Source organism: Aspergillus aculeatus (assembly GCF_001890905.1).
Source record: "Aspergillus aculeatus ATCC 16872 unplaced genomic scaffold ASPACscaffold_5, whole genome shotgun sequence".
NCBI classification, from domain to species: Eukaryota; Fungi; Ascomycota; class Eurotiomycetes; order Eurotiales; family Aspergillaceae; genus Aspergillus; species Aspergillus aculeatus.
In genome coordinates, this window is record NW_017962980.1 from 177,621 (window position 1) to 197,338 (window position 19,718).

General features: G+C 50.5%; 8 protein-coding genes across 8 annotated transcripts; 5 read left to right on the top strand and 3 right to left on the bottom strand.

The window, feature by feature from the left end:
* Positions 1-213: 213 nt before the first annotated feature.
* ASPACDRAFT_115786 (25S rRNA (adenine645-N1)-methyltransferase) lies at positions 214-1,868 on the top strand. The gene has a single exon (XM_020195924.1). It carries the CDS (start codon positions 284-286, stop codon positions 1,796-1,798), a length of 1,515 nt encoding a protein of 504 aa, XP_020057535.1. The 5' UTR covers positions 214-283; the 3' UTR covers positions 1,799-1,868.
* A 60-nt stretch (positions 1,869-1,928) lies between these two features.
* Positions 1,929-4,556, bottom strand: ugd2 (putative UDP-glucose dehydrogenase Ugd1). The gene is made up of 4 exons (XM_020195925.1): positions 3,847-4,556; positions 3,440-3,780; positions 3,243-3,380; positions 1,929-3,151 (listed from the first exon to the last, which is right to left on the bottom strand). The coding sequence occupies exons 1-4, from the start codon at positions 4,073-4,075 to the stop codon at positions 2,195-2,197; spliced, it is 1,665 nt and encodes a 554-aa protein (XP_020057536.1). The 5' UTR covers positions 4,076-4,556; the 3' UTR covers positions 1,929-2,194.
* A 687-nt stretch (positions 4,557-5,243) lies between these two features.
* On the top strand, positions 5,244-5,880 carry ASPACDRAFT_25668 (uncharacterized protein; the record flags this gene model as incomplete). Its single annotated transcript, XM_020199355.1, has 2 exons — positions 5,244-5,478; positions 5,549-5,880. The coding sequence occupies 2 exons, from the start codon at positions 5,244-5,246 to the stop codon at positions 5,878-5,880; spliced, it is 567 nt and encodes a 188-aa protein (XP_020057537.1).
* A 399-nt stretch (positions 5,881-6,279) lies between these two features.
* ASPACDRAFT_41463 (uncharacterized protein) lies at positions 6,280-7,678 on the bottom strand (the record flags this gene model as incomplete). The annotated part of the gene is made up of 4 exons (XM_020200942.1): positions 6,280-6,645; positions 6,703-6,841; positions 6,941-7,133; positions 7,222-7,678. The coding sequence occupies 4 exons, from the start codon at positions 7,676-7,678 to the stop codon at positions 6,280-6,282; spliced, it is 1,155 nt and encodes a 384-aa protein (XP_020057538.1).
* A 1,101-nt stretch (positions 7,679-8,779) lies between these two features.
* ASPACDRAFT_58930 (uncharacterized protein) lies at positions 8,780-9,100 on the top strand (the record flags this gene model as incomplete). The annotated part of the gene is made up of 1 exon (XM_020203399.1): positions 8,780-9,100. The coding sequence occupies one exon, from the start codon at positions 8,780-8,782 to the stop codon at positions 9,098-9,100; it is 321 nt and encodes a 106-aa protein (XP_020057539.1).
* Positions 9,101-9,947: 847 nt separating this feature from the next.
* On the bottom strand, positions 9,948-10,984 carry ASPACDRAFT_58931 (uncharacterized protein; the record flags this gene model as incomplete). Its single annotated transcript, XM_020203400.1, has 3 exons — positions 9,948-10,116; positions 10,168-10,864; positions 10,927-10,984. 3 exons carry the CDS (start codon positions 10,982-10,984, stop codon positions 9,948-9,950), a joined length of 924 nt encoding a protein of 307 aa, XP_020057540.1.
* A 3,950-nt stretch (positions 10,985-14,934) lies between these two features.
* ASPACDRAFT_1866518 (class II fructose-bisphosphate aldolase) lies at positions 14,935-15,860 on the top strand (the record flags this gene model as incomplete). Its single annotated transcript, XM_020197876.1, has 2 exons — positions 14,935-15,449; positions 15,587-15,860. The coding sequence occupies exons 1-2, from the start codon at positions 14,956-14,958 to the stop codon at positions 15,858-15,860; spliced, it is 768 nt and encodes a 255-aa protein (XP_020057541.1). The 5' UTR covers positions 14,935-14,955.
* A 1,873-nt stretch (positions 15,861-17,733) lies between these two features.
* On the top strand, positions 17,734-19,534 carry ASPACDRAFT_1854598 (glycine decarboxylase subunit T). The gene is made up of 2 exons (XM_020197396.1): positions 17,734-18,166; positions 18,226-19,534. The coding sequence occupies exons 1-2, from the start codon at positions 17,787-17,789 to the stop codon at positions 19,265-19,267; spliced, it is 1,422 nt and encodes a 473-aa protein (XP_020057542.1). The 5' UTR covers positions 17,734-17,786; the 3' UTR covers positions 19,268-19,534.
* The last annotated feature ends 184 nt before the right edge of the window (positions 19,535-19,718 follow it).

Sequence of the window (19,718 nt, forward strand, 5' to 3'; positions counted from 1 at the left end):
ACAGATGGTCTCAGACGTGTATATGCATCAAACTCTAAAATCACAAATCCATCAATTAGCCACGAGTAATTAGACAAATCACCGTAGTGCCCGAGACACTTCTCGAAAGCCTGATGGAAGCGACAAAACAAACAAGACAAACACAGCACTCACCGCCTCTGCGACGGGCGGCAGAACACCCCGAGGACTGATCGTCTCCGCCTTTTTTTGCCAGAAAATTTTAGTGATGCACGGCCGGGCAGAACAATAACCAACCATTTTCCAGAGGCAACATATCGCAAGCATGTTCGCTGTACCGGGTTGGTCGCTCGAGAACTCTGCTCTCAAGCAGCAGAGTGAGCCTGCTCCTGAAAAGACAAATGACAAATCATCCAAGCCGAACCCTAAAGACCGAAAGCGCAAGCGGGAGGATAATGTCACCAAGGGAAATGTGGACGCTATGTTCCGCCGGCACATTGAGGGGGAGAAGATCACCCCCTGGGCCAGGAAGAAGGCCGAAAAGGAGGCTATGATGAAGGGCGAGAAGAAGCAGGACCAGGCCAAACCCAAGACCGTCGAAGCGGACGCACCGCGACCAACCGACGCCGCCGCCGCCGCCGAGGAGGGCGAGAAGCCCAAGAGCAAGAGACAAAGGAAGAACAAGAATAAGAACAAAAACACGGAGGAGAAGCAAGACCATCCGCAGGGTGATGTCGCCAAGGAATCTGCCACTACCACCGAATCGATGCCCGTGGCGCCGCCGGAGACGAAAGCCATCCTGACCCCTCTGCAGCAGGCCATGCGACAGAAGCTAATCTCCTCCCGATTCCGCCATCTAAACGAGACCCTCTACACCACGCCCTCGAGCAAGGCCTTTGAGCTTTTCACTTCGAACCCCGAACTGTTCGACGAGTACCACGCCGGCTTTGCGCGCCAGGTCAAGGAGTCCTGGCCCTCGAACCCTGTGGATGGCTACATCAAGGCTATGCGCGTCCGTGGCAGCGCTCATGCGCCCCGGAGGGGCAAACCGGACAACAACAAGGGACGACCCTCAGCTGCCCCGCTGCCCCGACGTCCGAACGGCCTGTGTACCGTGGCCGACTTGGGCTGCGGTGATGCTCAGCTCGCGCGCGCGCTGCTGCCCTCTTCCAAGAAGCTGAACCTCAAACTACTCAGCTACGATCTGCACGCCCCGAAGGACTCCCCGATCACCAAGGCCGACATATCCAATCTGCCCCTGGAGGATGGATCCGTCGACGTGGCGGTCTTCTGTCTCAGTCTGATGGGCACCAACTGGGTGTCGTTCGTGGAAGAGGCGTGGCGGGTGCTCCGCAGCGACGGCAAGGGCGAATGCTGGGTCAGTGAAGTGAAGAGCCGATTCGGCAAGGTTACCCGCAAGAAGGCGCAAATCGGCGCCAAGAAGCCGCTCAGCAAGGCGGAGCAGAAGAAGCTCAAGAAGAAGCAGTCGGCGGATAACGCGGACTCGGATGTCTCTGACAACGAGATCTATGCGGAGGACGCTCGCCCCGCCAACAACGATGATGAGACGGATATCTCGGCCTTCGTGGAGGTCTTCCGGACGCGAGGCTTCATTCTCAAGCAGGAGACTCTTGATAAGTCGAACAAGATGTTTGTCAAGATGGAGTTTGTGAAGGCCGGTGGCGCTCCCACTAAGGGCAAACATGCCGGTTCCGCCGCCTCCGGCGCTGGTGCTGGTGGCCCTGGCAAGAAGCGGTTCATCGACCGATCGTCCGATAAGGGCATGTCCGCTGCTGAAGAAGCGGCTGTTCTTAAGCCATGCGTCTACAAGATCCGGTAGTCCTGGCGTAAGGTGCTTGAATAGTGTATAAGAAAAAAGTAATTGAGTTTAATCATGATCAAGCGAGCCGTTACTGTAATATATGCATCTACTAGTACTAGTACACAAGTGCAGTCTTCAGCATCGTAGCCGTGATCCGAGCCTCGATTACGAGCTTTTAAGCCGTTGTATACCTTCCTCCTTCTTCGGTTACTTCTGCGTGGACCTTATGTATAAAACATTCAGCTAGCTACAGATGAAACCCTAGTATGTATTACAGTAGTTGATATATCCAGCATCCTCTTCCACCCCCGCATAACGAATCCACACGCAAAGAGCACCGATTAAAAAGAGTCCCTAATAAGTCGTACGCCATCTCCTGTCCTATACATCGTCCCATCATCAGAGTCATCATAGTCAATGAGCATCCTTCTGCCTCACCCCAAGCTGGAGCATATCAAACCCCCACTGCTGCATCTTGAACCGATCAAGCACTCCACAGAGATCCAGAAACACCTTCGGACCCAGCATCTGCCCAGCAATGCCCTGCCATCGCACCTGCTCATGGCTGAACTCGTCATACTCCGTAAGCAGTATCAGCCCACTGCAACCCTGGCAAGCCGCATCGACCGAGTCAACGATTGTGACTGCTTCCAGAGATGCGTCCGCAAGACGTAACATACTCCGCAGCTGATCACCCGGGATCCGAGGATCGAAGACCGTCACTTGCACCCCAATCCTCACCAAGTCGCGCGCCAACTCTATTGCCGTGGACGACCGATCCCGAATCGCACAATTCTTGCCCCCCGCGAAACCCAAGATCGCCACCCGATGGTCCTTCAGCTCCCCCGTGAACCGCTCCGTGACCCGCTTCGCGGTGCGGCTGTGATAGAACTCGTTCATCTGGAGCACCGCCCTCCAATACTCAGCGACGGGGTGCAAGCCCAGCTCTCTTGCAAGATGGATCAGGCACAGGATCTCCGTATGGGAGTTTGTACCGCCCCCAAACCCCAGCCCTACTCGTGGTGGCAGCCCCAGTGTCTGGGTGATATGGGCGATGTTGGCGTTGGTGGACTCGCAGATCGCGCTCAGGGACTGGACGTTGCTGATCTGCTGCGCGAGGCAGGCGTTGGCCGCGAGCTTGCTCAGCTCGGACGACCAGGCGTCCATGGTGATTAGTCGCTCTTCGGGAACCCAGGGCAGGTAGAGGCGCTTTAGCGCGGTGATGGCCTCGACGGACATGTCCTCGGAGAAGATGTGGCCGATCAGGACGCGAGGCGGGTAGAGCAGGTCGCGGACGGCCGTGCCGGGGATCAGAAAGTCCGGGTTCGATAGGACGTCGAAGGTGGCTGTTGGGGATGCGGTTTTGCGTAGCTATATATTGTCATCATGAAGTTGGGGGTGTCAGTCTCCGCACTAGGTAGCAGTTTGGGGCAGTGCTTCAGTGTGTTATTTGTTTACTGACAGCTTTTTTGATGCGCTGGACGATGCCACACGGCGCTGTGCTTCTCTGCACGATGATCTTGTGCCCGGCCGATACTTGGGCGATCGCTTGGATTGCGGCCTCAAGCGGCGCGAGGTTGATTCCTTCTTTGGTCTCCGACTGCAGTCCAATTGTCAGTACTTGGTCCTTTTTCTTGTGACATCGTCTGTTGGTCTCACCGATGCATCTGAAGAACATTCCACACAAAGAAAGACTAGATCTGCGGAAACCACTCCCGCATGGATATTGGTGGAAAAGGCGAGGTTGGCCAACTTCCTTTGTCGTCGCGTTCTTTCAGCATCATTGTTTTGGCTCAAATCATTCACCTTCGCTTCTTCCGGGAGGCTGGATGCCTCCATCGCAAACCCGGGAGGTTCATCGAAGAGCAAATCCTCTAGCCCCGGCTCAATGATAGGAGGACGATCCGATTTCCAAGCCTCAATGAGACTCGCATCTCGATCGACAACACAGAATTGGACGTGAGGGTTCTGCGACGCCAGGATGATGGCAGTCAATGCTCCTTTTGAACATGGGTAAGCTCTTTGAGTCCCTCAGGACAAAAGACTATATGTTACTTTGCACTCACCCACATGGCCCGCCCCAATGATACATGCACTACGCACGTTCTCGATCTTCGTACTCGGTAGCGGTCGCAGCTCGATTCCCTCTACACTATCGGAGTACGTGTGGCCCTTGACAACGACATGAGGACTTCGAGGACTCCCACCACTCGCGGCTTCGATGGCCTTATACCGACGTCGCGAAAGGAACAGAGTCAGACCCGCCAAAACAAGTAGCAGAGGAAAGAACGGCATTGCTTTGCAACGATATACTCCTTAAAAAACCCTGAACCCACAGTTGACGACTTACCAAAACCCCTCTTCCCCGTCTATCGCACAGGATGCATACACAAAACGAAAAACCAAAGAAAAAAAGAGGGAAAGGGAAACCAGACGGACTTTGAACCCCTCTCCCTCACTCCCCGGCGATATGCGGGTTGTGTGTGAGACCCGATCAAAGGGCGGTCTGGTCGCAACGTTGAACTGGCCACCTCATAGCGAACTACCAATTATTCTAAAAATATGGACATGTTATTGGGCGTGGTCTTGTCGAGCTTGACTACGTGTTCGCAGCCTTGGTCTGCTTGAATCCACATTGAGGCGACGCTAAGGAGGTCTGATATGCAACTCAATTGGAACAGCATGGGTGGTCCCATCTGTCGCGTCAACAGCCGATGCAAGTTTTGTTTTCCATCAACAGCCTCACTCTTTGAATTTTGGGGTCTAAAAGGAAGAGGAATCTATGCAATCGCTATCAGAAATGAGAAGAGCGAGGAGGCAACATGCTGAGGTTGTTTAAATATCTGTCTCATGTTGACCTGCCTGCATGAGTCCAACGGTCGCCCAAAGGCTAGTGCTAGTGATTGTTTTGGCTGATCCTTTGAGGCGTACCCACAGATCTACCTTATGCATTAACTTTTGCTGGCGACCAACACCATCAGTCCCTCCCCAGGCAGCAGCAGCCTGCACTCATGCATCAAGCACAAGCTACAGTTCGTTCTTCAATTGACAAACAAACAGAACAAACAGAATGATGATGGATGTCCCTGTCACATGCCCCCAGAGGCGTGGCGCTGTGCGCACGAGCCACATAGCCATGTGACGTCACCGGTCGCGGCCCTCATCCCCCATCCTCAATGACATTGATATCAGAACGATCTGCACTCCCGCGGCTTCCAGAACCTGGACCCTGTCATACGGTTGGATGGAGCATTGACAGCGCCGGCTTGAGCTCATCTGCGCCAGATCCACAGACGTCATTGCATGCGTCAGCCGTAGTCTGTCAAGTATAAAACTTCTTACTCGCCTCACAAGCTCGAAATCAAAACACTAGCTCTATACAACTTCATCCTCAAGCACCGTCATAACTCCTACTATACCACTCCCATTCCACTAAAAACAAACCAACCCACACATCCGCAAAATGGACTCCGTCAACAACGCCGTCGGCCGCCCCAGCCAGCCCCGCCGGCACACCGAAGAACAACAGCGCCACATCTACAACAACCTGCCGGAGGAAGAGCGCAAGAAGCAGACCTATGCCGAGTGGGTGCAGGAGGTCTACAACGACCAGTACGAGAAATGGATGCCCTGGCTGGAAGACCAGTACCTCAAGTGGTTCGGCAAGGGGGATAACAAGGCCTCGTATGTCACGAAAGGTAAGTCCGCCATCCCTCTCTATCACAACCAGGCCGGCCGAAACACAACTAACCTTACCCATCATGGCAGACAACCTAAACAAGACCAAGGTCACGGGCGTCAAGCAGGTCGATCAGATCCAGGACGACGTGCACAACCTCGTGGGTAACCAGCTGGGCGAGAACGGGCTGCTGTCGCCGGTGGGCAACGCCGCCTCGAAGGAAGGCATCAATCGCGCCGAGCGGAAGGGGAAGGATGAGAATGGGTCGTATGGCGGTCCGTTGGGGGGTGTCACGGACTCCGTCGTCGAGGGCTCCAAGAGTGCCGGCCAGGGACTGTACTCGGGCGTCCAGTCGGCGGGCTCTTCGCTGGCCGCTGGCACCAAGAGTGTCGCTGGTGCTATCCCCGGTGTGCAGCGGTAGAGTGTGGAATTCGTCGGTTTACACCATTGTTGTATCTTATGAGTTATGAGTTATGAATATGCTATTTTATTGTTTTGATTGTACTTTCCGGCCTATAAACCGTATTCTCTGAATATGTCTCCGTGTAACCCACCTCGATATTGCAGTGTTCATCTGGGGTGGTCTAACAATGGCGGTCTTCCATTCTTAATATCGATAAAAAACCTCTAAATATCTCACAGAGTCAAGACACCTGCTATCTGATAGAAAATTTAAATGCAATTCGGTGCACGTCCACACCCAAAGTGTGGTATACAACCATAACCCACAATCTATATACATTCTGACCGAAACCAAAACAGCCACAATGATCAAACCCCGCAGAATCCCCCCTCTCCAAGAATCAGCTTCATAGAAATTTCAAACAAAACTATAACCACTCTGAGTATTCGCATACACAAACTCCGGACGAGCATGAAAATAAAGCAGTAAACCCATCAGCGCCCGTAGCGCTTCCCTCCGTTCCTCCGGATCCCGCAGATTGTACGCTTTCGTCCGCTCCACCCTGACCTTGCCCGAGAAGTGCGGAGGCATTCCGAGCCGCTGCGCTTCGTGGATCGGCATGGTGGCCTTGACGAACCGGAGGTCCCACCCCTGCTGGCTCAGGACGTACGCGTTCTGGGCGTCGAGGTCCTCGGTTTCGAGCTTCGTGTTCATCCAGGCTTGGAGGAGGAGCGGGGGGATCTCGTAGCGGGCGATGCCTTCTCGGCCGCGCTTGTTGTTACACTGGGAGAATTTTGAGTTAGATTACTGCTGGTTGAAGGGAGGGAGAAAAAAGCTTACCACGCAAATCGCGAGAGGCGGAGTCTCGAGTCCATCGTTGACGTATTTCCATCGTGTGATGTAGTAGGCGAAATAGGCGCCTTCCTTGGCACGGGCGTGCTCGCGCGAGAGAGGCAAGTAGCAGTCGCCTAGGAAGGTGCTGTAGTTCGGGGTTTCTTGGAGTCAGCTTTTTGTTGATGGGGTAAGCAGGGCTTGATACAGCACTACCCTTGGGATAGGGGGGCTGGGTGGAACGTACACGTCTCCATTTCGATCAGATGGGAAGTCTTCGACGAGTTTCAGCATAAACCAGAACATGTCCGCGTCGGTTTGATCGCGGTACAGGTCACTGCGGACCGCCTTGAAGAAATCGGACAGCTTGATTTTCCCAGGGGATCGCTCCGGGTCCTCTACAGGTGGGATCTGCCATTGGGCTAGGCGACGTCGGAATTCTGGGTAGAACGAGATATGGGTTAGCTTTGTTCTAGGCAGATGCATGTCGAGTGCCGTTGTGATGTCGAGGGTGTAGGATTTGCGTACCAGGATCATCATCCGATGGCAAGAACTTCGCATCAATGATGGCCTCGAAGGGAACCTCTTCATGGACATCCACCTCGGCGTTGACAATGATTGGGCCCTCCTTGTACGGGAGGCTTTGGTAAATCAATTGCTCGACAGCGAAGCTGGTGCCACTATTTTCACTGCCTGCGTGGGTTTCACTTTCGATTTGCGACTTGCGCTGGTAGATTTGCGGGGCCTCTGGGGCACTGCTGCCACTGACAAAACCCAACGCCGCTTGTTTGGAGACCAGCCGTAGTCGAACTCCCACCTTGAAGCTGTAACGTTCTGGCTTGGGCTTTGATTTGGAGACTTTTGCTGGCTTGCGTTCCTCTAGAACTTGGAAGATCTCACGGCCCACTGGGCCCTTCGAGCGGAGCTGATACCTGTGGCCGCTTGCTGCGCCTGTCTGGGAATGGGTTTGGCGTTGCGCTGACATCGGTGACAACTTGACTCTAGGAGCTAATACGGGTTGTATTGCGAACAATGATTGAGACGGATAATTTCTATGATGAATAGTGATCAATGTATCTACCTACAGGAAACAGAGCAGCAGCCGGATGGCGGCTTCGTATGATTTAAAGGGGCGGACATTTTCTCTATAGACGTTGAGAACAAAGACCATTGAGGACAAGTAGACAATCGAATTCTTTCACACTTTTCATCCGTTTAGCTGTCTCGAAGGGCTTTGTTGCTCACGGGGAAGTATGAACAAAGGCTGCGAACTGGGAATTCGACGCCACATGGAGAACGAACAATGGGGGCTTAGAAGTACCTTGTTAGGGCTTGCGTACTTTGTCAAAGAAAGGTCTGCAAAAGGATCCAGCGCAAGTTTCATGGCCACGGGTTGTAGGATGTGTGGCTAGCTAACAGTCTTGGTAGGTGAGTCGAAAGTAGAAGCAAGGCTGGTCTTACCACGAAATAGGGGGGTTGTTGCCTATTGAATGCGCGTTAGAAATGAGAGACTTCCCCAAGCATTCGGATGGAATAGATCTCCAACCGTCACCCTTAACCATAAGGTGTACGTAGTGGAAGCGGCGCGTGGACTAGACCAACTCCCCTTCGGCCTGAAAAGAGAGTTGCCTTAGCAGAAAGCATATGAAGGTATATTTGTGTCCCAGTGACTTAATGTTCGAGTCAATGTAAATGAGATCGGTTCAAACGTTATCGTATCCAGACCTTCCGCTGATACTTTACCGAAACAAGTCTCACGGCTCATTCCAGCCTCCTATCCTCTGAATTGACTTTGAAGTATCCCCACGATAAGAGTATTCACTATGCTTGACGCAGTTGTGATGCAGCACGTGTGTCGTTGTATGAGGTCTGCTGAACGCAAGAGTAGGAGTGGCGGACTGCTGAACATGCACATATAAGTGAAGTAGATCTTGACATGGTTTGATCACGAACAATCCCTCAAGATTGATACACCATCTCCTTTAGCAATTGAGTGTATCATTTATCTTACTGGAAAGTAACCAGGTCGTCGTTGAAAAGCTGAAACTAATGTCTAATCTTTTCTAGGTCTGTTCTCGAAAACACCATGCCGTCTTCCAAAACCGACACAGGCATTCGACTCCCTCAGAACGATGACCAGACTCGCCGTCTGAGAAGCACTACTCAAGCTCAGAAAGCAGCCTCTCGACTGCAGGACGTCTCTCTCTCAGGACGCACAAGGGCTCATGCAGCTGCTGATCCGACTTCAAGCTGGACACCGGAAGAGATGTTCGAGTCTACTGTCAATCAATACAGCGATCCAATTCCCGATCGATACTCGTTCACCGACGGGGCTAGAATGGAGAGAGGAGCTTATGGCAACGATGAGGCGGATGCATTTGAGGCTGCCAACAACGAATTTGATTAAGTCTTCATGTTGTGATCATGGTTTAGCTGAAATGTGCGCGCTTTCATGGGGTACCTCTGCACTAGCTAGACTATCCAACGGCCCATAAATTTAGTTTCATCTATCAGTATCGATAGTATCGAAATTCGTGACACTTGTATCCATAGATACCTAGTAGCCCGTTACTCCCGCCGTTTAGCCGCGCTTGGTTGAATTTCTTCACTTTGACATTCAGAGACCGGTTGGTGAGAAAAGTCCGTACTACTAGGATGAAAAGATCACGCTTTCTGAGGTAGATTGCTAGATACTGGGTAACACTTTTTCTTTTCTGGTTTATAAAGGTCTGCCGGTCAACGCATCCGTCAACGAGCTGCACGGCGCTTTTCGCGTACATAAAGCTTTAAAATACAATATCATGTGTCAGCAATGATGGGCTCGTTATCGTATTCTCTTATTGCTGTGTATCCTAATTTGAGTGATATGTGGCCATCTGCCATCTTAGCCACTTTCTGATTCCTCATATTCGAGGCGGGACTTCCATGTTCCAGGTCAGTAAGATTTGTAATTATAATTCTGCCTTCTTTCTCTCTTCAGAGTCCATTGCAAGTTCAAATCTTTTATCGATTCCACCTAGATGATATAGACGTAAACGGTCACGTCACTCAAATGATGGGCTCGAGAGTACGACTGTCACGAGCCAGATCGCCTTCTGCGAATCTTGCATGATTGTAAGATAAAAAGAAAACATCCAATCCAGCATCGCAAGAATAAAGGCTATTTGTGCTTAGAACAAGTGAAGTAGATATACAAGAAAGCATTGAAACCAAGCATTCGATGGAAGAACTTGCTTTTGGCCAAGGGATGCCGACTATAATCCATAAAGACGTCGCGGGTTCAGGATCATCACATGATGCCATTCATCATCGGAGAGCCATTTCCGCAGGCTCTGGAGCCACTTCATATCGTCCACTTCTAAATATGGAGTCTCCGTAAGCGCTTCTTCACGCGCTCTGACCTTCATCAGAGGTGTATGGGGCCTATTACCATTAATACCAAATATTTCGAAGAGGGACAAGAAAATCACGTACCAGTCACTACCCCACACGACTTGTCTTGGATTGGCATCCATGAATGCGCGAACAAGCGGCTTGAGATTATCATAATCTGGAGCTTCCTTGCTGACACGATAGGGGGCACTGATCTTGATATACAAAATTCCATCTCGAACCAAATCGATCAGCTCTTGGAAGCCCTCTTGCCGAAAGACGTCGCCGTGCAACTCAGGAGGCAAAAGGCTTGCCCCCTTGAAGAGTGCAAAATGATCGGTTACGAGGCGACCGCCCAAGGGAGCTATTTGTTGGGTGATAACAGGCTTGAGCTTCACCCAGAATTCAGGGTGCAGTTGGGTAAAAGCCATACTCCAGGCGGGGAATCGACCCTTAAGCGCGTGCGCATGTTCGATGAGGGCCTTCTTTTGCAGTTCCACGTCATGCATTGCGTTGTAGCGATAAAGATTGACCCTGATACCGTGTATACCATCATCATACATCTTTTGGAGCTGGTCAGTAGTGACGGTCTCGGGATCAATGACTCCTATGCCACGGGTATTCTTTTCCCCCAACTCGGCGATGAACTTCGTGAGACTTGTACAATCAGCGCCGTAAGACAGCCCATGGGTCAAGACGGAGTTGGAAAGACCAAGGCTTTTCTTAAATTCGTTGTATCTCTCAACAGTAGCCGGAGGCGGGGTCAAATGACGATCCGGTGCGTAGGGGAATCTTTCCGCTGTCAATAATCAGTTTGTAAGTCGTGGTACAATCCTAAGGATTCATGGGGTTGCATCGTACGTTCAAAAATGTGATGATGTACATCCCATCCTCCCTGGGGGAAGAGCGATAGAGTCATTGCGATAAGTTGGAGCGCGTGGGATGCAAGTTCAAATCGTTTCTGGTCACAAAGGGGCCACTGAGGTCGTTCACTTTAAATAGATGAGAAGAAATATTAGATGGCGGACGACGTGAGGACAAAGACAGATAACGTTAGCTCGTCCCACTTTTGGGCGATCGACTTGAAGTATCAATCCGAGAACTTGGTCTGGGAATGCCCGCAATAGTGGGGTGACGAAAGCGGATCGTGAAAGGAGCACGGAGGCTTCTGAATTTCCTCCATGGTACTTATAATTTCGACAAAGAGCCTCTTTTCACTAGCAGCCCAATTGAGCTTTCTACGTAGCTCTCGGAGCAACCCGGACTAGTGACCATGTCGTCAATAGAGCGAAATATGCGTCTATTCGAAGACGGGGCTCTACCCCTTCACCTCCACAGATTGTTCACTCGGGGTCGGTGGGGAGTCCCAATGGATGATCAGTAAGCGGTGCTGTTGCCGACTACGTTATTCCATCTTCGCAGGCCTTGAAGCTTTAGATTTGTCGCAATGAGACTTATTTCATGGCCAGCTACGTCATTCTTTTCACGATTAGGGATGACACTATCGCCCTTTGACATTATAGAATGGGCTTCCCATGGTCCATCAGTACAAGTAACTTTTTTACATACCAGGTGATTTCAATGACATTTAAAACCTGTGCACGAAACGGAAACCGGAAAAGGCTATTATAAATTCATAGAGTAGAAGTAACGAGGATCAACTTAATTGTACAAACTGCCAGAAAGTATCATCAATTGATTCTTCCCCGCTTAAAATTGGAAAGCACGAATCTAGTGAGTCAACATGTTCTTGTTCTGGTGGCGCATCAGCTTGGCCTGTACTGCTAGCAGGTCCATCCTTGGCGTCAAACCCGACAGGAGAGACAACTGGGAACGTTAATGGGCGAGAAGTGGGCCGATTTGAATTTGGTAAATAGCCGTCTAAGTAGAAAGGGGAAAATTCCACCCTGAAAAGCAGGTCAGAGATGACGCGAATCTAGATGGAAGCGGCGCCAAGTCCCTCTCGGGAACTCCACCCCTGTCAAGGATCGTGACATCTTGTGAATACTGCGATTGTAAAGCTGAAGTGTTGAGTGCGTTAAGCCGCTCTATCAGAAGGTCTGCCGCTCTTTCCAGCCTTCGCTTGGCCTTCCTCACAGACGGCCACCATTCGCCCCCGGTACTTAACAGATTAGAGCAGAGACGCATGTTTTTCGAAACACTTGGTAGAGATACTGATTGCTGCACCGAAGGTAAGCCGCATACCAGATAAATTAGTATCACACCGGCGTGGAAGATGTCCTGCATGCTCCTCCAACTGCAAAATAATTGTTCAAGCTCGTATAGCTGCGAGTATATGGAGAGACGCGCTACAGCTGAGTCATAGCAAAGACGGCATGCTTCAAGGCTGGGCTTCCGAAGGGCCTGTGATGGCTGGAAGAGAAGTATGACTGCCGAGTGATATTGAGCTTCTAATTTCAGGCGAAGTCTTTTACGTAGTAATTCATCAGGAACTGTTAGTCGGTCCATGACGCCTGGAATATCATGCCGCCACATCTCAAGTTTGCTCTTGAGAATATTTTGCTGATTTTCGAGATCTGAAGGCCAAATGAACAGGTTCTGCTCACATGACGATGGGCAGCGGTACAACAGTAATTTGATGGCTGAAACCAACGATCCAGAGCAAAACGGTGTACTGTATACGGCCAGACACCGCTTGGGTCAAAGCTTGGAGCTAATGAGCTCCACTTATCGATGCTGTCGCCCTTGAAGTCGAGTGCGGGATCGGGCCTCTGAACGTCGAACGTCTCGTCTCTAATCCCGAGGGGTCTCCCTTGTATCGTTGAGATTGACCTGTGATTATTTAGAAAATGGAATCAAAATTTTTAGAAGTTAGAGTGCTGACCTGTCCAGTGAATAGACAGTCCAAAAAACCATCCGTCGAATATGAATAGGAAGACGATTGTGAGGACTTGCAGCCATTTCACGATGTAGCCCAATGTCAACGCAACTCGCCATACAGAGATGCACCATCGTCCAGATATTTATATTCGATGGTGTCATCAAACTGTGTGCTACTAGAAGCACCAGAGATTGTATAGTCGTAAGAGATGGAACAGCCAGACAATAATCAGCTATAGACACAGCTGCTTTGTAGAGTCGCTGAGGGGACTCTTCTGAATGCTTCTGACGGACCTTGAAGATAGACGCTAGACTCAAAGCCATAAGCACATGAAATGCCGCGGTGTATATTGATATTGATGTTTCGTATCGACCATCTCTTATTTCCATTTCGCCATTATATGCAAATGCCGGATCATCCTCGGGCCAGCCTTTTCTCCCTAGCGTTGGAGAGAGTTGTCTTGAAGAGAAATTATAGACCGCTTCGCAGATTCGACACAAAGACTCCGGATCGAGTACAGGAAAGTCAGGATGTACAGTACGGAAGTATTCATCCAGCAAATACTGACATCGAGCACGATGAGGCAATTCCTGAGTCGACTGTCAATACAACCCCAGATGTGTGTGTATTTTACTTACTTGACGAAGCGTAGCTCTCAACTGCTCCAAAGTAGTGTGATGCATGGCTATTGACGCCTGCCTCGGCGTTGAATCAGGCGAGGATTGAATACTGAAAGTGCTTGCACCGGCAACACCAACAAGATGCGCGAAAAGAATGCCAGTGGATGTGCCCATATAATATGTTTGTCGGGAATCCTCGTGCAGCGACACTTGTCCTAAGCTTTGCGCAACTGCACGAACCTCGTTGGCAATATTTGAGTCACCAGGGGGTGATTCCCAGCAATCGGGCTGAGGCTCACTCGTTGCGCCATCAAGGGACTGCGATGAACTGGTGGCTTCGGGAGCGATTGCGAGAGACGAACGTGCCTCGAGGGTCTCTTTCGAGACCATCGTCGACTGTGTGGAAACTAATTTCGCATCGGCGGAATCCAGCACCGCCTGACTTGAGCCATCGAGTTTTGGGCCGGCGGAAAGGTCCACATGCGGTAAATGTGTCTGTATGATCTGCTCTAGCCACTGGATTCGTCGAATACAATCTGCAGAAAAGCTGTGATGGATATCAACAAGTGGAAAATGCCAGTCTCGCCCAGGCATCCTTACCTACGTGGTAGTAGCACATCGCCAAGCCTCCCATCTGCATCTACACAAGTGGCGTTGGCTTTGAGGCAGTTCCTGCATGCCGGTACCTCTCCGTCACACTGTTGATCGTTCAGGTTGATGCCTGATGAATATGGGAATCGAACTGTAACGCACCTTGATACGACAATTTCGACAACGGACACACGCCGACCGAACCTTGGACAGGGCGAGCGCCGGTCGGACTGTTGTTGGTACCTGTCTGATTCATACTCGCATTTTCTTTGTATTCGTGCAGCATAAAGAAACGCCAGATAGGTATGAATAGAAGTTGGTGGGGTGAGGGTGGGCGGGGGACAGCCGAAGACCCTGCAAGGTTCGCAACCTTGTTACGCCAAGAGGTCTTTACTAGGGGGGAAACGGATTGTCCCGAGCACGGAATGTTCCGTCTACGCTAATCCACTTTCGGTGCCCCGCAAAGGACCTATTACAAGCTTATGGATATTTATCTGGCCCATCTTTCCCCGGTTTATTGGAATGACCTGAAGAGACGCATTAAAGCAATCTTATTTCGATTTGGCCCAGGCACAAGACTCGCTAGACGATCAGAATGTTTTCCGGTGAAAAAGATCTGGCTAGTTTTCCAGCCAACAATCTTACGTGGAGAATCTTGCACGATGCCGCCGAGGGGGGTTACGCTGTTGGTGCTTTCAACTGGTATGGAGCTCCTCATTTGTGATACTACAAAGAATCATATCATGGATGTCATTCGGTCCGTGATACAGGATGTATTGATTCACAGCAATTGACTAATCGTTGGACAATCACAACAGCTATAACAACGATGGTGTCATGGCGGTCATCCGAGCGGCTGAAGCCAAACGATCTCCTGCCCTTATTGAAATCTTTCCGTGGACGATGCATTTTCAAGGCCCCCACTTTGTCAAATACATCGTGGAAGCGGCTCACGCAGCCTCGGTTCCGATCGGGGTTCATCTCGATCATTGTATGGACCCAGCCGATGTTAAGCAGGCCTTGAGCTTGCCCATTGACTCCATTATGGTGGATGCTTCAAGACTAGAGCCAGAAGACAACATTCGCTATTGTCGGGAGATCACAGAGTTGGCTAAAGCCCAAGGCATCACCGTGGAAGCAGAAATGGGCCGTATCAACGGCGGAGAGGACGGCATCCCGGACGCGGGTCACCTAGAAGAGATTTTGACCGATCCTCAACACGCAGCAGATTTCACACAGCGAACTGGTGTCCATTTTCTGGCGCCCTCCTTTGGCAATATTCACGGACCCTACCCTGAAGGCGGCTCTGAGAGATATTGGCAACTTGATAGGTACGTATACACTCGGCGATCGAAGGCGGATATGAAGGGGGGGAAGAATCGAAGAGAGGATAAAAAAATGAAAAAAAGAAAAATTGCGAATTGAATACAAGAAGAGAAACAGTCGTATCTCGCTGACACATATCCAGGCTCAAGTCAATTGCCGACGCCATTGGGCCCTCAGTCCCGCTAGTTATCCACGGGACACACCCCGTGCCGGATTGGCTTTTCCGTAAGGCCATCGACACCGGCGCTCGTAAGATCAACATCAATCGGAATGCGCGGGACGAATACACCAAGTTTGTTGCTGAAAACGCGGGACGCCTTGAGCTCACGGCTTTGAAAGAGCAGTCAGTGGCTATCTATCAGAAATCCGTCGAATCCTTGATGGATGTCCTTGGTTCGTCTGGCAGGGCTCCATAGGCGGCGAAAGATGCACAGCGCCATATTGAAGCCGAGCTGGACAATAGGAAAGAAATCTAGTCCCTAGGGCTTGAACGAACCTACGTCCGCTGCATTTATCCGTTCCCTGATTGGTGGCCCCCGGGGCCCCTTCCCCGCCCCGACTAGTTTGTTGACTAAATAAAACCTTCTATTATTTCCAAGTATCACTGCCAAGATGCTAGCGCGATTAATTTATTGAGCGGGCCGCATTAAAGTTATGGGGCCGTGTAAGATATTGATACCCACAGTCGCTCAAACTTAGCAATCCACCGAATGCACAGGATAAACACTTGATTCCGCACTCAAGCGCAGATGGCCGTGCCATGTACCTCCATGATTAAACTCAAAGCATCCGATAGTGGTCCCACTGTTATGCAGTGTCGTCACTCACTTCTCCACCGCGGCTAAGATAGTCTTCTTCTCCGCCGTGGTATCACAGTTTGACCCCGTAGTCGTCGCCTTGTACGCATACCCCAGTACCTTCGACCTATCTACCTATCTACATCTATCCCATAGGTCAAGGTGCAGGAATTGGTGTTGGACTTAGACTTGATGATTCCCGCCAGGTACTCCCAGATCTCAAGCCCGGCCTTCACGGTGAAGATGATTTTGGAGGCGACTTTCACCGTGGTTACGACCTTCTGGATGGTAATCGCAGTCCGTTTGTCAACAGAGGGAGGAGGTATTGGTGGCGTTCGACCACTGCGAGGCGTAGTCGGCATTGATCACCTTCAGGGTAACCGTCATGTTTTCTGCCCGTCATCCCATTGCTGATGGATCGGTGAAGTAATCACCTCGTATGTTGTTTGAACGTCTCCAGCAAGACATGAATCAATAAACCGACATGTGAGATCGCTACACAGGAGAGTGGTGATCTTGACCAATACCCGTCGGTGTAGCGCTGGTATATGGCACAGAGATTGAGGAGAAAATTGCAAGCAAGCTGGATCAGATCTATTGTCATGGATAACCTGCGGAAATATGGCGGATTAGCAACGGTCTACCTGCGCATCCTCTGTGTAAGGTCGTGACGTCAATGACTTCTGGTTTCTTAGTACTTAATTCCTAGGATCTTGCTAGACCTTCGGGATAGCAAGGATCAGTCTTGAAATCAATAGACTGCTATTATTCTATACCTAACTGACCTACTTTCCTTAGAAAAGTCTAGAATTATTTTAAAAATATTCTTGTCTCATGAGATATCTTATAGTTTACTTTTTTATTTTAATCTAGTTAATATATTTATAAATCATTTAAACTTTTTTTTCTGCTGTAGTATTCGATATATTATACTAAACTGCAGACAAAATTAGTATATATATTACTGTTGGCCGCAACCCTGAGCGGGTATTTTGCCACCATCGACCGCTTCGTGAGCTGCCGCGGCCTACCGCCTCCAGCGAGGTTTCCATGTATCGTACATAGTGTAGATAGCGAGAATCAACCAAGCGTTGATGATCATACCAATTCTTCGTCATTGGCGGTTATCGTCACTGTTAACAATTACTATTTTTATAATATTATGCTTATATTATTTATTTTCTTGAAATTCATATTATTTAGTGTATGTTATTAGCTATAGATAGTCTATATACAGTTATATAAGCAAATATACTTAATTTTATAAAAGCAAACTATACAGTCGGAAAAACCTGCTGGACAGCAGGCTTTCTGTAGTGGGGGATGTAAAGAACTCCACTGGACATGGCTGGCAGGTCGATTCCGTTGTACAGATTGCCGATTCGCTTTCCGCGGAATTGGCCTGTCCTATCGGCATGTGACTTTCCCGCTTATCGACAAACTTCTCCGCATCCGCCATTTACTCCGACATCTTTCTTCTCCTTCCCTTCTTCTTTCCTCCTTCTTACCATTCAATCTTTTCATATTTCACCATCATAGCTCACAATGTCTTCTATCCGCTCTACAAGTCGTGGTCTTCGCCTCTTGGCTGCCAATTCGCGCCCTCGCAGCGTAACTCTGTTGTCACAACCTCTCATTGCTTCTCCCCGCCTTCTCCGCTCCGCCGCCGTCTCTCCTACTTCTACTGCTCGCCCTCGTATTGCAATTGCTCCATTGCGCGCTAACGGAGGCTTGCGCTATGCATCCTCTTCAAGCTCCACCGGCTCGCTGAAACAAACGCAATTGTATGATGTCCATGTTGCAAACGGCGCAAAGATGGTGCCTTTTGCGGGGTTCTCCATGCCCCTCCAATACTCCGACCTGAGCCATGTTGAGAGCCACCACTGGACCCGCGAAAAGGCCAGTTTGTTTGACGTTAGCCACATGTAAGCTCCAGTACCCGACCATCTACCTTTGGTTCGGTCTTGCTAACACAGACATGCAGGGTTCAGCACCACTTGAGCGGCCCCGGCGCCCTGGAACTTCTCATGAAAATCACACCCTCCTCACTCGACAAGCTCAAGCCCAACACATCGACCCTCTCTTGCCTCCTCGAAGATGGCACAGGCGGCATTCTTGATGACACTGTGATCACCCGGTTGTCTTCTGATACCTTCTACTTTGTTACCAACGCTGGCCGCCGCGCTGAAGATCTTGCCTTCCTCCAAGCTGAGATTGACATCTACCGGTCCACTCACGGCCCTGAGTCCATCAACTGGGAGATTCTCGATGACCGCGCTCTCGTTGCCCTGCAGGGTCCTCTGGCTGCTTCTGTCCTTCAGCCTCTGGTCAAGGACTCCGACCTCAGCAACCTCTACTTCGGCAACTGCCGGTCGATCACTCTGACATTCCCCGATGGAAGTTCGAGCGCGGAGCCCCTTCTGGTCTCTCGCACTGGCTACACGGGTGAGGACGGATTTGAGATTAGCATTCCCACTGCTAAGGATCCTTCCCTTCCCCGCCGTGTGACAGAACTCCTTTTGTCGAATCCCGAGCAGGTGCGCCTTGCCGGTCTCGCCGCTCGTGACTCTCTCCGCCTCGAGGCAGGCATGTGTCTGTACGGCAGCGACATTTCTACTTCTCAGACGCCTCCCTCTGCATCCCTGACCTGGCTTGTGGGCAAGGAGCGTCGCGATCCCGCCACCGCCAAATTCAACGGCGCTGGCACGATCCTTCCTCAGGTCGCTTCCCCTGCCAAGACTCTTTCCCAGCGCCGGGTGGGGTTCACCGTCGAGAAGGGATCCCCTGCTCGCGAAGGCGCTATCATTGTGGATCTCAACGACGAGTCCCGTGCGCAGATCGGAGTGATCACCTCCGGCCTGCCGAGTCCGTCGCTGGGAGGTGTGAACATCGCGATGGGATATATCAAGAATGGCCTGCACAAGAAGGGAACCGAGGTGGGAGTGTTGGTCCGGAATAAGGTCAGAAAGGCCACGGTCACCGGGATGCCGTGGGTTGAGAGCAAGTTCTACCGGCCCAAGGCTTAGATTGGAAACTGTTTTCGAGGACTCGTTACATGGATAGACATTAGGTGTTTTCAGCGTCTGTTTTTGTTTCATCTGGGTATGATATTTTAGATTCCCCAGTCTCTTGTTTTGCGACGATGGTATGACGTCAAGTCAGGTTTGCACTGTACTGTACATACAAAGTTTATGTTTTGGCCCTCTGCATGTTTAGCTTCAACCAGTGGATATTCGAGGCTCACCCGCTTGGTGAATTCAACTTCTGCCTCAAACACTTAAGAATTAATCGCATTTCAGAAAAGCTTTTTAAAAAAAGATGTAGCGTCATCCAGGAGATATAGCGTCTGTTTGTACCCCAATGCGATAAGACCATTGATGCCTTGGGTATCAGGCGCTTCACAGCATGTTTGGGACATTTGCATCATAGTCACGTGCAGATAGCCTTCTGTTTACATCCTTCACGTGCCGTGGTCAC

Coding starts and splice junctions, on each gene's coding strand:
- ASPACDRAFT_115786 (XM_020195924.1), top strand. CDS start 284: ATGTTCGCTGTACCGGGTTGGTCGCTCGAGAACTCTGCTCTCAAGCAG.
- ASPACDRAFT_1854598 (XM_020197396.1), top strand. CDS start 17,787: ATGTCTTCTATCCGCTCTACAAGTCGTGGTCTTCGCCTCTTGGCTGCC. Junction 18,167..18,225: donor TTGTTTGACGTTAGCCACAT/GTAAGCTCCAGT, acceptor ACAGACATGCAG/GGTTCAGCACCACTTGAGCG.
- ugd2 (XM_020195925.1), bottom strand. CDS start 4,075: ATGCCGTTCTTTCCTCTGCTACTTGTTTTGGCGGGTCTGACTCTGTTC. Junction 3,781..3,846: donor CATTGGGGCGGGCCATGTGG/GTGAGTGCAAAG, acceptor CATGTTCAAAAG/GAGCATTGACTGCCATCATC. Junction 3,381..3,439: donor AATGTTCTTCAGATGCATCG/GTGAGACCAACA, acceptor ATTGGACTGCAG/TCGGAGACCAAAGAAGGAAT.